Source organism: Pyricularia pennisetigena, chromosome 5 (genome assembly GCF_004337985.1).
Source record: "Pyricularia pennisetigena strain Br36 chromosome 5, whole genome shotgun sequence".
In the NCBI taxonomy this organism is placed as follows: Eukaryota; Fungi; Ascomycota; class Sordariomycetes; order Magnaporthales; family Pyriculariaceae; genus Pyricularia; species Pyricularia pennisetigena.
The window spans coordinates 1,636,178-1,649,801 of NC_043743.1; the positions used below are offsets into that span (position 1 = coordinate 1,636,178).

At 52.0% G+C, this 13,624-nt stretch overlaps 4 protein-coding genes across 4 annotated transcripts; 2 read left to right on the plus strand and 2 right to left on the minus strand.

Moving 5' to 3' along the window:
• Positions 1-218: 218 nt before the first annotated feature.
• On the minus strand, positions 219-1,367 carry PpBr36_08438 (uncharacterized protein; the record flags this gene model as incomplete). Its single annotated transcript, XM_029895569.1, has 2 exons — positions 219-1,063; positions 1,160-1,367. The coding sequence occupies 2 exons, from the start codon at positions 1,365-1,367 to the stop codon at positions 219-221; spliced, it is 1,053 nt and encodes a 350-aa protein (XP_029747632.1).
• A 4,088-nt stretch (positions 1,368-5,455) lies between these two features.
• On the plus strand, positions 5,456-7,898 carry PpBr36_08439 (uncharacterized protein; the record flags this gene model as incomplete). Its single annotated transcript, XM_029895570.1, has 3 exons — positions 5,456-6,011; positions 6,124-6,272; positions 6,372-7,898. 3 exons carry the CDS (start codon positions 5,456-5,458, stop codon positions 7,896-7,898), a joined length of 2,232 nt encoding a protein of 743 aa, XP_029747631.1.
• A 377-nt stretch (positions 7,899-8,275) lies between these two features.
• Positions 8,276-9,787, plus strand: PpBr36_08440 (uncharacterized protein; the record flags this gene model as incomplete). Its single annotated transcript, XM_029895571.1, has 3 exons — positions 8,276-8,419; positions 8,718-8,988; positions 9,078-9,787. 3 exons carry the CDS (start codon positions 8,276-8,278, stop codon positions 9,785-9,787), a joined length of 1,125 nt encoding a protein of 374 aa, XP_029747182.1.
• An 883-nt stretch (positions 9,788-10,670) lies between these two features.
• On the minus strand, positions 10,671-13,044 carry PpBr36_08441 (uncharacterized protein; the record flags this gene model as incomplete). The annotated part of the gene is made up of 3 exons (XM_029895572.1): positions 10,671-11,371; positions 11,433-12,913; positions 12,998-13,044. The coding sequence occupies 3 exons, from the start codon at positions 13,042-13,044 to the stop codon at positions 10,671-10,673; spliced, it is 2,229 nt and encodes a 742-aa protein (XP_029747571.1).
• Between the last annotated feature and the right edge of the window lie 580 nt (positions 13,045-13,624).

Sequence of the window (13,624 nt, forward strand, 5' to 3'; positions counted from 1 at the left end):
AAACGCTTTCATAGTTTTGAATAATTGACGAAAGGAAGGATACTACTCCTCCAAATAGCAAAGAAACAAAGCAAACAGAGCCTGCGGCTGCGGTGTGCGACCGAGGCCCATCTGGGAGAGGGGGAACCGCACTTCTAACTGGTATTGTGTGCCATAATCTTCCCCAGCAGACGGGCAAATTACCACTCGCAAACGATTTTGTACAAAAGACCGCCGGTTTAAGCGTTGAAGCTCTTGGCGAAACGGCCAAGGCTGCGACGCTGGTTGTTCTTGGCGTTGGCCCTGTTGTTCTTGCCGGCAGCGTTGTTCCTGCCGCCGCCGGAGTTGTTGCCGCCGTTGTTCTTGCCGGAGTTGTTGCTGCTGTTGTTGTTCTTGCCGCCGCTGTTGTTCTTCCTGCCACCGCTGTTGTTGCCGTTGTTGTTATCGCCGGCGGCAGCACCCTCAGGGGCGCCGTTGGTGTCGGTGGAGGGGAAACTGGCCTGGACAATCTTCTCGGGGGCGATGGACGCGACCTCGGCGAGCTGCTTCTTACCCTGGTCGGAACCCTGCTGGGCGAGGAAGTTGTTGGCATCCTTCAGGTCCTTGTTGTTCTGCTTGGTCTGGGCCTCGTTGTCCTTCTTGCTGGTGGCGGTCTTGATGTTCTGGGGGGTGTTGACGTTGCCCTTCTTGTCGGCCTGCTGGACGGCGATGCAGCCACCGAAGGGACCGGCCTGGGCGGTGTTGCGGCAGCGGATGGTGCAGATGTTTCCGGTGGAGCCGCCGATGCAGTTGAGGTCCTGGGGCATGGTGATCTTCATGACGAACTGCTGGGCGCGGACCTGCGACAGGCCGTTGGCGCCGGGGACGTTGTCCGTGACGCTCAGGTTCTTGAAGTCGAGACCAACGTTGCTGGTCTCGTCCAGGTCGCAGATGTAAGGTCCGGCACCATCGGCGTTGACCTGGTGGATCGTCATGGAGATGACGGTACCAGGCTTGACCGTGGTAACCTTCTTGGCCGCGAGGGCGTTCTCGGTCTCCTCGCCAACGTCAATGTTACCGCTCAGCTGGGTCCTACCGCACGAGTCTGTAGGGGAGAGAATATTTTGTTAATATCTGATAATCTTTTGTTGCCCATTTCATGTGACCTGTTCCTGTGGTTCCTGTGGACGCAGTTACTTACTGACGATGTTGGCCTTGATCTCGGCCTCCCTGATGATGCAGGTGTCCTGCTGGCAAGGGCTGATGGACGTGCAGTTACGGGCGATCTCAGGGACGACCTTGAAGCCGATCGAGGGAGGAGATCCAGATTCGCCTTGCGCATCGAGAATGACCGAGTGGGCATTGGCCAGAGCGGCCAGTGCGGCAACGAAGAGGGTCTGGGAAAGCATCTTGACAGGTTGTGTGAATCCGGAGAAAAAAAAGGAGACTCTTAAAAAAAAAAAAAGGAAGTCGAAGGAGTGTAAAAAATCAAAAATTTAGGCACAGCCTGTTAGTCGAAATGAATCACCGTCAAGGAGGGAAATACAAACAAGAGAAAGAAAAAAAAAAGAGTCTCCGATTAGGGCTGTTTGTGGATGAGAAACAACTTCTGGATGTAGACTGACAAAGATGGGATGTGCAAGATTTATAGAATAGGTCTACGGAGCTTTCTGCAAGGCGGAGGCGGCACCCCCTGGACTGCGGACTCCTTCCTCAGAGACACGCGCGGGCATGGTTCCAGGGGGTATCGCCTCCCCCAGGAGACGGGCATGGATGGAGATGGATTTTTTTTTTTTTGACAAAGTGGACATGATGGTAGGGCCGGTGTTGGCTACTACTGGTAGCCAGCCCAAATCTCCCCTACGCAGCTTGTCGCATCGGGGTGGAGGAGGAGAAAGGGGAAGGGTCCCTCTCACAAGGCCTTACCATACCAGGTTCTCGCTAGTATTGTGTACTGTACCGTACGTATCTAACAATCCCATGGTTGGCTGCAGGAACAAAAGGGAAGTGGATGTTTGCAAACGGGTAAATCCCCTGCACATCCCTAATGGGGGTGGGCACACGGATAATGTGATGGAGTTTGGGACTTGGCAGGGTTACAACGAATGCAGTATGGTACATTACGTACAGTATAGTACATACAGTGCACAACTACACATACACCTTGTGTACATTCTGTAATGAAGGAGATGTGGAAAATGAGATAATCAAAGCATGGCGATATGCTGGTACTGTAGCTTGACTTGATGTTTGCCCAATAATGAATACTTATTCTTGTACAGTATGGGATTTGCCAACATGAGTTTGCTTTTCGATTTGACGGGTACATAAACAACCAAACAATAAAGTCTGGAGTCCGTCAAAAATATCGAGTCGTGGGGCTGAGAACAATGGGGAATTTTTTTTGTTGTTTTGTCAGCACTTGTAAGGCTCGTTTGTGTCTGCACAGTTAGTCCGCTCAAACCATGACCCCCCCAGTCACGGGACAAAGGAGGCACTGTACATCAATCACTTTGGATACGCACCTAATTAGGCAGACTTCCAGTATGAATGCTCGGGACGGCAGCCAGTTGGCGGGCCAGCCAGAAGAATCACTCGCCCAAACTCATAAAGAAAGAAAAAAAAAAAATTACCACGTAAAGAGAACAAAGGGGTGTTGAGGACATGCGTGCTGCTCCACCAGAGAACATGGACTGGTCAGTCAATGAACAGATGTTTCCAAAAGGGGCCAAACCGGTGGACCTCCGTCGAATGTGAGTGGCACGATGGTGGAGAACGTCGATGACAGCTTGGGAGGCTGATTAGTGGTAACCGGATCTCTCTCGCTGCGCGCGCGCCCGAGATGGGGTTTTTTGATGCATTATGCCTGGCATCTGCGACAGTGTTGGGGGAGGGTAGGCGGCTAAACCATCTGTTACATCAATGGCGATTGAACGAAGTTAAGTTTTTAGGTTTTCAATTGCTTGTCATTTCCGGATCTCTTTTTTTTTTCTCTCTCTCGCTTGTCTCTATTTTCTCCTGGTGTATGTAGTTTCTGGATTCTGGGGGGCTTTTTTTTTTGTTCTCTCCTTTGCTGTATTCTCGTTGATAGCCGCATTCGTTTGATGTTTGAAATGACGAGGGACGAGTAGGCGAGAGATGACGGGGGATTTTCATCGCAACCAGGATTTAGCTTGAGAGGCTTAGGTGAGCGGCAAAGTCGGCAATCTGCCGGTAGTACTTACTCTGGTAATCGTGGTGAAACCGCAGAGCCTTGTTTCGTAGATCATCGACCCCCAATTGACAATCCAATGCCCAGCAGTCCACATATAGTAAGCGCATGCTATGAGTGTGTCCAGGGAAACTGCTACAATTGGACTTGGGGTGTTGCAATCACAGCAGCGGAAACAATGGAGGTCACCTGCTGGCTAGGCCTACGACAATGGAGCAATGTCTCTTGAAACCACTGTATTTTCAATGCAGAGTGTGTTTTAACCCTCATGTAAATAAAATGAGTCCTCGCTTTGGTTTCGCCCATTTCTTCTTTTAGCCATACTTCTAACAGTCAACTTTTTTTTTCCTTTTGAAATTCGATGAATCGTAACTATTCGCATCTGGTTGCAAGACGGACTTGTCGGCAACTTTGCGTCGTCGCAGTTGTTTGCGCTGCAAATTGTAGACAACGGACGGTCAAGGAAGCGCGCTGATACCATCAGACGTTCCAAGGCGGGATGAGCCGTAGATTGTCATAAGATCAAGGCTGCCCGCCCAAGCAGCCGCAGGGGCCATGATCGCCAGCCACATCAGGCTCGTCGGCCGTTTTGAAAGTTGGGCTCTGCTCGGCCGGCGGGGGGCGTGTGAATGTTTTGAGCAGGCTGGTGTTTTCTGTCATGTCACTGTCATTTCCTGTCCGGTTGGACTTGCTTTCAAAAATCCAAACAGAAGAATCGAGTTGAGTGAGAGATGCCAAGATAAGAGAGTGGAAGACAAGTTGGTCGTCATTGCCGTTTCATCGCGGTCAGGGACTTGACGCAATATCCACTGCTGCGGACCCAACCAGAAAGATCGATTTGTTGCGATATTTCCCCCTTACAATTTTTGGAAGGTGGACCACTAAAAACGTGGATCAGGTGGAGTCTCGAGAGGAGCACCCCACCAATGTCCAACGCTTCAAATATCGTGCCTTTCCCCTTTCAGGCCATTCCGTTGGGCTTGGCGTCCAAGGGGCAGCATTCACGAACCTAAGGCTGGTATTGTACTGTAGTATTGAATGCGATGCTAAAACTGGTCTTGTTCGCGGGTCGTCGAGAAAGACGTCCGTCATGCCGTTTGGTTCTGAGGCGAGACCTAAGAATAGAGCCACCTCCATCGTCTAGTAGTGGGCAAAAAAGTGGTTAGTTGTATGAGGATCCCGAGAAACGCCGAAAAAGATTCTCTATGTCGAACCGGCGGGTGCTGGAACGATGCTAAGACAAATGGAAGAACATACTGCTACTTCGCATTCCCTGAGATAGGAAAAAACATTGTCCAAGCCTACGTTGGGATGTCTGAGCGACCAGCAAGTATTACAACATCATAATCCGATCTGCTATATGATCGATGAGCATGGAGATGCGGTGGTTCCCAGGCAACTGGGTATTTCCCAACCATCCCATCCAGAAAAATACTATTACCACATTGGTAAGTAAAATGCTACCAACTGTACAGTGCATCTGTGGATCTGATGGGCCATCTCTAGAAATAGAGTGCGTACACTTAACTCCTATGGTTATTCTTTTATGTGACGCTGCTGCCGTTCGCAAAAAATAGTCCTTGCTGCGTTTGGGGTCGATGGGTCTGCCTTGTCAGTGGAAGTGCACGTCACGAACTGTTTCTGGCTTGCTTTATGCGCATGAAACTGGTGGCAGTTTTATTTTGCGAGAGTTTGTTTGACAAACCGCATTGCATAGTTACCTAGCTTTCCACCTACCTCGTTATCGACTTACCTACATACGGTACTAAAGACCGGGCCAAATCAATTCGGCTTCAGTTAGTCAGCAACCCCGTCCTGTTCGGCATTTCCGCCCGGCGGACCAGGACCTTGCGGACAGCCGTATCGCCGATATGCGCTTTCGAAGTTCGGATGGTCAGGCACCCTACTTCCAACTTTAGCAAAGTACAACTATGTCTTTATTGCTGTCAGCTAAATTGCTGAATTATATTTAATTTGTAATTTCAAAGCCATCGGATCGTTCTGCTCAATCCACTTTGAGTTTTAACTTAGAAAGCTTGTTTTCGACCCTAACCCGCAAGACATGGCAGAAGTATTGTCCGTGAAGTGGCACGTGCATCCAAACGCGCAAATTGAAGCGCGACTGTGGACGCGGTTTTCTTGATCACCATTCACTGGAGTTGTGTCCGACTCAGGATATATGGCTGCGGTGCCGCAAGAGAAGGGAGGAAAAGAAACTGCAAGCAACCACCCCCGGTTGGCAGCAACCAAGCGGGTGACTTTTTGCTCCTGCCACTGAGGATAGAGATGGCTTCTCCCAATCCTGGTCAAGTTGTCGACCTGCAGCATCTCTCTGGAGAGGACAAGCGGCCCGTTGCAGACGACTGGGAAAATGGACCTGCAAAGAGGCAACGCATGGCTCCAGAGCCGAACTCGTGTTCGGAAGCTGCAGACCCAGAATTGGATGGGGAAGGATGGGCAGCAGATCGCATCGCACAGGGCTCTAGTAGTAGACGCCCTTCGGTATCTTCTGCAGGAGCTGCGGTCGAAAAAGCAGCCGATGCGGTAACGTCAAGCGCCGAACCAGCTGCGCCTACTGTCATAGATGATGGAACGGAATCAAGCGAAGACGAGGATGACTCCTCGGTCGAGTTTGTGGAAACACCTGTGGCGTCGACCTCGCTTCAGGCTAATGCTGGTGCCTCTACTACTGTCGCTGAGCCCGAATCTGTCTTGTGGCATCCCGATCCCGACCAGGAAGCTCCTCCGCGCTGGCACACGCCCGTCATTTATTACGATGACGTGAGCAAGATTTGCAGCCTCAAAATGGCCAACCCGGAAAGGTCGTACAGGCTCTTTGAAGGTACTTGAATCATGCCCTGCAAGCTGTTTGTCACAACTGACTGGCCTAGCTGATTAAAATCGTACTTTTTTTTTCCCCCCCTTTGTTTGGATATGTTGCTAACATTCTTCAGATGCCGACGGGGAGTTGGAGAGCACTTTTGGCGCTCTGATACCTGAAGGATACGCCCTGTGGAACGACCCTGCCTTCCCATGGATATGTCCGGTTCGCGATTGTAGACGGCTATGTACTAGTCGGCAGGCACTTGGAGGCCATTTCATTGTAGGTTTTGAATTACAAATACTTGCTTTACTTGTTTTCTCTGCGGGAATTTTACATATCAACAATGTGCATAGAAAACTGCTAACAGCACCGATGTAGAGACACCGCAAGACTCTGTTGAATGACAACAGAGACGGGACATTTACGGTCGTGGGTACATATTCAGAACAGCTGCTAGGCGAGAGAGGCTTACCGGCAGTGGTCATCACACAAGAAACTGGTAACACGGCGCCAATTGAAGCCCCGAGTGAGCACGCGCCTCCGGGACCTGGGAACGGCGCGATTAATACTATCACGACACTACCATCAGAGTCCTTGATGCCACCCCCGACGCCTACAATTGTTGGGACCCAGAATGGAGTCCCCGTCTACAGGAAACGAGTCGACCCCAATGCGGGCATCCCTCATCCTCAACACCCTAACAGGATCATTTCACCCAACCCAGATGTATTGGGGCTGATACCACTGCGCACCGACTCTCCCCAGGTGCGATCGAAAGGGAAGACGCCAAATATGGAGTTGGATGACAATGGCGACTTTAAAACACCCCTACCCGGTGATGCCGACAGCATGTGGGAATATATAAAGCAGTTTATGCGCCAGACGCCGCTGCCGCCCTCAACCGGGCACGTCCCCGACGTTATTGGGCTGCCTAGGCTCCGCGACATACGGTGGAACGAGACATGGAAGAACGGCTACTTTGAGAGCCTTCCCAGAGACATCACCGCCTTGATAATGCACCTGACTGGTGAATATTCGCCTGCATCTTGTACAAGGTGCAAGGCTTCCAAGGGTCCCTTCGATGGTTGCATTGTTATGTCGCGCGAAGTGAAAAATCAAACTATTGTCAGCTGCTCCAACTGCTGGTATCACGGCTATCAAACGCAATGCAGTTTGAAGGGCTACCTAAGGAACAGACCATTGATGCTAGAGCATGCGGCCTTGGGAAAAGGCACCCCTTTTGCTTCACCAATTGCTGCTTCAACAGCAGCCGCGACTGCTCCAGCACATAAAACAACAACGGCTCAGACGCAAACACAGTCGCAGCAGACCACAAACACTGGGCAGTATGCAACATCGAATAACAAGTCAACAAGTTCTGCACCAGCGATCACAGAACAACACAGGGTGACAACTCGATCCTCGCAATCTACAGCCACAACTAATCAACCTTCCCCGGCCACCTCGACTGATCGGGCTCCCGCCAACATGCAGACACAGACACCGGCGGAAGCTCTCGAGATGGAGGACTGGGAGGTAGGCCCTGGCAGGATAAGGTCTCAAAAGGACAACGGTGAAAGCATCGCTTTTTCGAATGCCTACCTCTTTGGCAGCGACGGCTCATCGGTCGCCGTGGCCGACGGCATCTCATTCCACGTCGATGTCATACGTCCGGGGACCAGACGCACCTTTGAGCGCGACAGGGCGATGACGCGAATCTGCTCCTTAGCGAGCGGCAAGCTCAAGGTGAGGATGCAGGGAGAAGACGAGCTGACGTTGGGCCCGCACGGCATGTTCAAGATTCGGCCGGGCGTTGCGTGCACCGTCGAGAACAGAATCTACCTGGATTGTATATTACACGTCTCTTCGGTCGTCACCGAGGACGTTCAGAATATTAATGAATAGGTGAAGACTTGCCTGGTCAATAGAGGTCTTGATTTGGCGGTGATGCTGCACACGTGATTCACCTTCTGTGCTTGATTCTACACGTTTTGTCTCTGTTCGTCGGAATCTCTTGATGACGGAACTTGCGTCACTCTGCCCGCCATGTTCACCACCAACGCAAACACCGGAAAAGGCATGAGTCCGACTGCCTTGCACAAGTGTATTCTCAAGACACTTCAGACTCGGAACTCTTTTGCTACAAATTGACTAACGGCGCCACTTCTTCTTTCGAGAAAAGTCTGTAATGATTGTATGATTGTTAGTACCACACAATCCTTTTTTTGACCCTAGCAGATTGTGACAGAGTTTTGACTCAAGAAACCTGATATATATTCAAAATGCCTCGAAACGGCCTCGATGCAGTAAAAAGCACCGCGGAGCCTAGTGCTCTGAAGCGTCTCAGCTCTTCCTTTTCCCTCAGATCGGAGCTTTCTGAGCCAAATGCCAAGCCTGAGAGCAGGCGGCGACGGTTCACGAAAATGGTAAGCATTATTGGAAACCTAGTCGAATAATTTTGAAAGCATCTTGGCTCTTGATCTACATCTCTCTCTCTCTCTCTCTCTCTCTATATATATATATATATATATATATATATATATATATAATATCACTATCCAACTTAAAATGACAACATCTTCACCAATCCGCTATGGCTTTTGTTCTTTCCAGCGGATATAATATTCATGAAATCGGCTTTTCAAGCCTACAATTTCCCTCTTTTGATCATACTCAGACTTTGTGACATTAGACTTGATATCCTAACTTCATCCTCCCTCCCAGCTCGGAACCGTATTCCCCACACCACGACGACGCTCCTCGCCCCCAGTCGCAGAACCGCCGAGGATTCAACAAATACCGGCTCAGAACAGTAGCCAACGGACACCACCAGCAACTAGGTCGGCGACGGCATCCCCAATCCGAAGAGAGCAGATTCGTATCATTCGCGACCCCCTTCCGATCCGTCCGCCCAGACCCTTCTGCCCAGCGACCAGCCACATGATCGTGAGCCTGCAGCGCAGCTCCTCTCCTCTACAGCTGCCGCGAGCTAGTCGTGAGTCTGGTGTTGATGCCTTCCTTTTTCTCTATCAGCCGGTCTCTCATCCGGCACTTCATTTTTTTCATGATAACTAAACCAGTCAGTAGAAGCAAATAATAAGGGAGAGGACAACCTCGTGCCGTACAGACCTCCACCCACCCCAACTCAGCAACCAGAGGCAACGCAGCCGCACCGACGGGATGGGAGCTCACCTCGTCCGCGGACAAGAGACACCGCTACCTCACCCAGCCCCAACTGCCGGGGCGACCGCGACCACGCTCGCCAACCACCACCACCACCACCACCAGAACGCAGGCAGGAAGCACCGCACAGGGTTGGATGTCCACACGCAACAGCGGTGCCGGCCCGGCCACCGCTGAGCCCCAGCCCAGCCAGCATCGCGACCGCGTTCCCCGAGCCGCCGAGCCGCCCGCCGCCACCCGAGTGGATCCGCGAGCAGGCCGCCGCCGGCAACCCGGCGTGGATGTCGTCCATGTCGGATTCGGGCCCGAACAGGCGCTCGCTGCTGTGGAAGAGGCTGAAGCGGTGGGGGGAGAGGGTCAGGGGCCGGGTCGGGCCGTCGCGGTCGGGGAGGGCGAAGATGCGGGGAAAGGGGGAGGAGGCATGGGGCGCCCATGAGGTGGTGGGCAAACGGCCGATGAGTGACACACCGCCGCCGAGGCCCTGCTCGAGCTTATATTCGACGGCCTCGCGGACGTGTTTTGCCGCGTCTGATGGGCGCGCCTCAGCTGCTGGGGCGCGGTCGTCGTGGCCGGGGAGTAGTCATCCCCCGGTGGGTGCCTCTATGATCTGAGTGGCGGTATTGTGAGGAGCCGCAAGCGTTGGTCTTTTTTTTTTAGGGGGGAGAGCTTTGGATGGTCTTTCAGATGGTTTCGAAATCAGGGCGTCGTCTCAGGATCTGCTTTGCTTCAGTGATGACTGTGTTCGACCATCAACGGTATTATCAATGGCTCAATTCCATGCGCTCACCTAGCTGGCTATCCAAGTACGTACTGTAGCCATCACTCTCTAATTCGCTGCCTATCCTACTGCTTACCAGGCCAAGTGGTTTTTATTGGGGAATGAGCAATTTATCCCGTTTGTATTTTTCAGTAAAGGTGCTACGCTTTGAGGGATCTAGCGCCAGAATTGAAACTTGTGAAGCTGATCCTAGTATAAACCTGCAGTTTGTTCCAAAACCGGTATCCATCCGTATGTGTTACTTCCTAACAGTCTCGCCTCGAGAACAGCATCTTTACTCGGATCCACGACTGCCAGTGGGAAAAAAAAAAAAAAAAAAAAAAAAAAAAAAACTTATTTGCAAGACCAAATCTCAAAATATTTTTCAAGTTTTTCGTCATCCGTATCCAAGTCCAAGTTGAAAAGTTTACTTACGACGTATCCACTACTCCCAGATGGGTGACGCACATGGCCTGCGGAACGGACCGACCTTGACTACATTGTTACCAAGCAATCATTCGAGGAAATGAAGGAGTAACGTTCGGTTAGAGAATCATCAGTCAGCCTGACGATACATGCTGTCAACCGTTCAATATGGTCATAACGTAACTAACAACATATTCCCAGGAGCGATGGTTGTTTTCAGGGTTGAGGTAACGAAGCAACCCCTTGTGGAATCCAAACACGCATCGGGTTTCACACAAACAAGTTTAGATTGACTCAACAGACAGTCTTGTTCATCCAGAAGTATGCCAGGTTGCCGTAGCGTTATGAACGTGATAGCACATATTTCCCCAGCGGGATACCGCCCACAAAGCAACAAAGTGTAGACAAAACAGGAGAATGCTAACCCTCCAATCCCACCTCCAGCGCGACGCCCCGGCTATAGTCACTGGCCTGCCCGGGCGGTACCGCGACGTCATCCCCACACTGCTGGCGGTGGTCGGGATACCGAGGTCCATACCGGCCATGGCTACAAGAGGCGCACCCACCTCGGAGCTTATCACGTACGGCCAGCACGGCCTTGTCAGGGTTGCTACCTTGACCAGGAACAGCCCTAGGCGGAAGGTGAATGCTACCGTGTCGCCATTGAACACGAGGAACCGAACCATCTGATGACAAACTACAGCGATGCGATGCCTTGCTTGTTCCATCCTGGTCCTGGCCGGCGGCATCAGTAGCGGCATGGGTGTGGGTGTGTTAGCTTGATAGTCAGTGTCGGGTTGCGAGTGCGATGGCGACTCGTGTGATATGTCACGCTCCTTGTGCGCGGTGGCCGAGACTGGTCGCATCCGGGGTGTCGTTGGCATCTCGATTTTCTCGATGCTATTCCTCATCGTCGGCTGAGGTGAATCACCTACGTCTCCTACAGCCGACACCGATTCTCGATCTTCAGCCGAAGATGACGACCGAGGCCGTGCAAATCGATTTACGGGTTCTTTGTGACCACCGTCAGCAAATCAGGCTGCGCGACATACATTGAAAGAGGGTTCACCCACCATTGACGGGCGTAGATGGAGGCCCAGGAGAGTCCAGGTTCCGGACTCTTCCTGTAGCCATCATGTCAGGCGTGCCGCCCCTTACGCCACGAGGAACTTTGTCGAGGTTTGATTCGTTGGAAATGATCCGGAGGACTTCGGCCGCGCTTGGACGCTCCCCCGGGAGTACGGATAGTAACTTCTTCAGCAAAAGGTAAACCTTGTCCGGAAGATCAGGCCGCTCCCGCCTTTCATACTGATATCCTTTCCAGTCCTTGATTTCGGCGCGCAGCATCTCGACGTCCTCCAGCTCCTCCTCTACCATGTTGGAATTTTGATACGGCAAGCGGCCAAAACACAGAAAGTATAAAATCATGCCCATGGAGAAAACATCCGACTTGGTGGTAAAGTTCCCGTACCTCCCTTGCCTATCTTTTATCAGTACCTCAGGGGCACACCAGCTAATCGTACCGGTGGAGCCTGTCGAATTCCTGAGTGCTGACTCCTGCTGCACCTCCCCGAAATCGCTGATGAGACAGGTCATTTGTTTGCCTTGCCGGTGGAGCAGACAGTTGCTGGGTTTCAGGTCTCTGTGGATGTAGTTAGACTCATGCAGATAGACAAGGCCCGATGTGATGTCTTTGAATATCGAGTAAATTTCCTCAAAGTGGAGACGCCGATGGGAAGTTAGCCCCTCAGGTCGTTCAGTCTGCCCCCTTGATCGGCGTCGCATCTGTGCCTTGAGCTGTTCCTTTGTAGTCTCCTTTGGCTTCTGGCCGACGACATACTGGTGAAGGTCTCCACCGTTGCAATATTGCTGCAGTATGAAGGCGCATGCGACTCGCGGCCCGAACCGGTTCAGCGTGACCTCTTCCAACCATACGTGTTTGTAAGCCACCAAGTTTGGGTGGGTAAGGTTGGCCAGGAGCTCGACCTCGATGAGCACCTTTTCGAGCCAAGCATGGTCGTCACCCACGGGAACTCGCTTGCAGGCATAGTAACCAAGCTGGACACCGTCGAGCTGATGCCGGACCAGCAGAACAACACCCTTGCCACCCCTGCCAAGCTCGCGCTCCTCAACAAAGAAATCACGAAAGTAGTTCGGACTGAAGGCGTTCCTCCGGATGCGGGCGCCCTCCTTCACCGAAGGTGTACTCGACACAAACTCTACGCTATCTTCAGTATCGGGCTCCACGTGGGGAACCCGGTGAACCAGACGTTTTACCGGACTCGAGGGCGGGTGGTCGTGGCGTTGAGAATGATGATCGTCTTGATCGCTCTGGGGTTCAATGTCATGGCCTGCCTGCAGCAAGCGGAAGTAGTTTGGGCTTACGAAGTAGGGAGCGTGGTGGCTGCTGTTGTTGTCCGAGGGCACGTCGAATGGGCGATCGCCCGACGATACAGGGTGGAGGGACTGGTGGCAGGTAGGACATTCGGTGATTCGTCTGATTTCCAGTCGTCGGGAGGTCCTATCGCGGACGACCAGGGCATTGTCGTGACGCCTATCAATTGGACAGAACCGTGGTTAGCGAGACTGTTGATTGGTGACAAACAGCGGCCACACACCCAGGAACCGGGTTACATACAAAACAATTTCACGATCCTCGGAAGAATGATATGGAATTAGTGACATGATCACGCGCGCATTCGAGACCGTTGGCTGGGGGGTAAAGCCGAAGTCTCTGATGAGAAACGAGGAGCGATGCTGCCACAAATGTCAAGCAAGACGAACAAGCAGAAGCAAACAATCGAGACGGGCTATGCGCAAGTTAATAACTGATTTGAGGCGACCAATGGGCGATCAGTCGGTCGACTTAATCATGTAGCTTGTAGGCTGTAGGGATGAAGGAACGGGGTCCCCATCTTCATGGTAATAGCAGGTTGTGATTTCAACGATCTGGTGATGGAATGTGGTGATGTAGGAACATCTGCTCCGGATTCCTTTTTGACTTGCCGAGAATAGAGGGGCTTTGCAGCAGGACAGGCATTTGGAATGGGGTGGTCCAGGTCCCACATCTCACTGCCCATCGAGATTTCCCTGCAGCTTGATGTCACGCCCAATTGCCAATTTAGCAGCTTGGCGGTCATCAGATATTGATCCCGGCCGGCTTGACCGGCGGGCAAAGTACCGCAATCCCTGTAAGGCCTTTTTTGTCCAACCTTGTTCCCCATTTGTGACTGCAATTGAACCTGAACCAACCAATTCTCTTTCC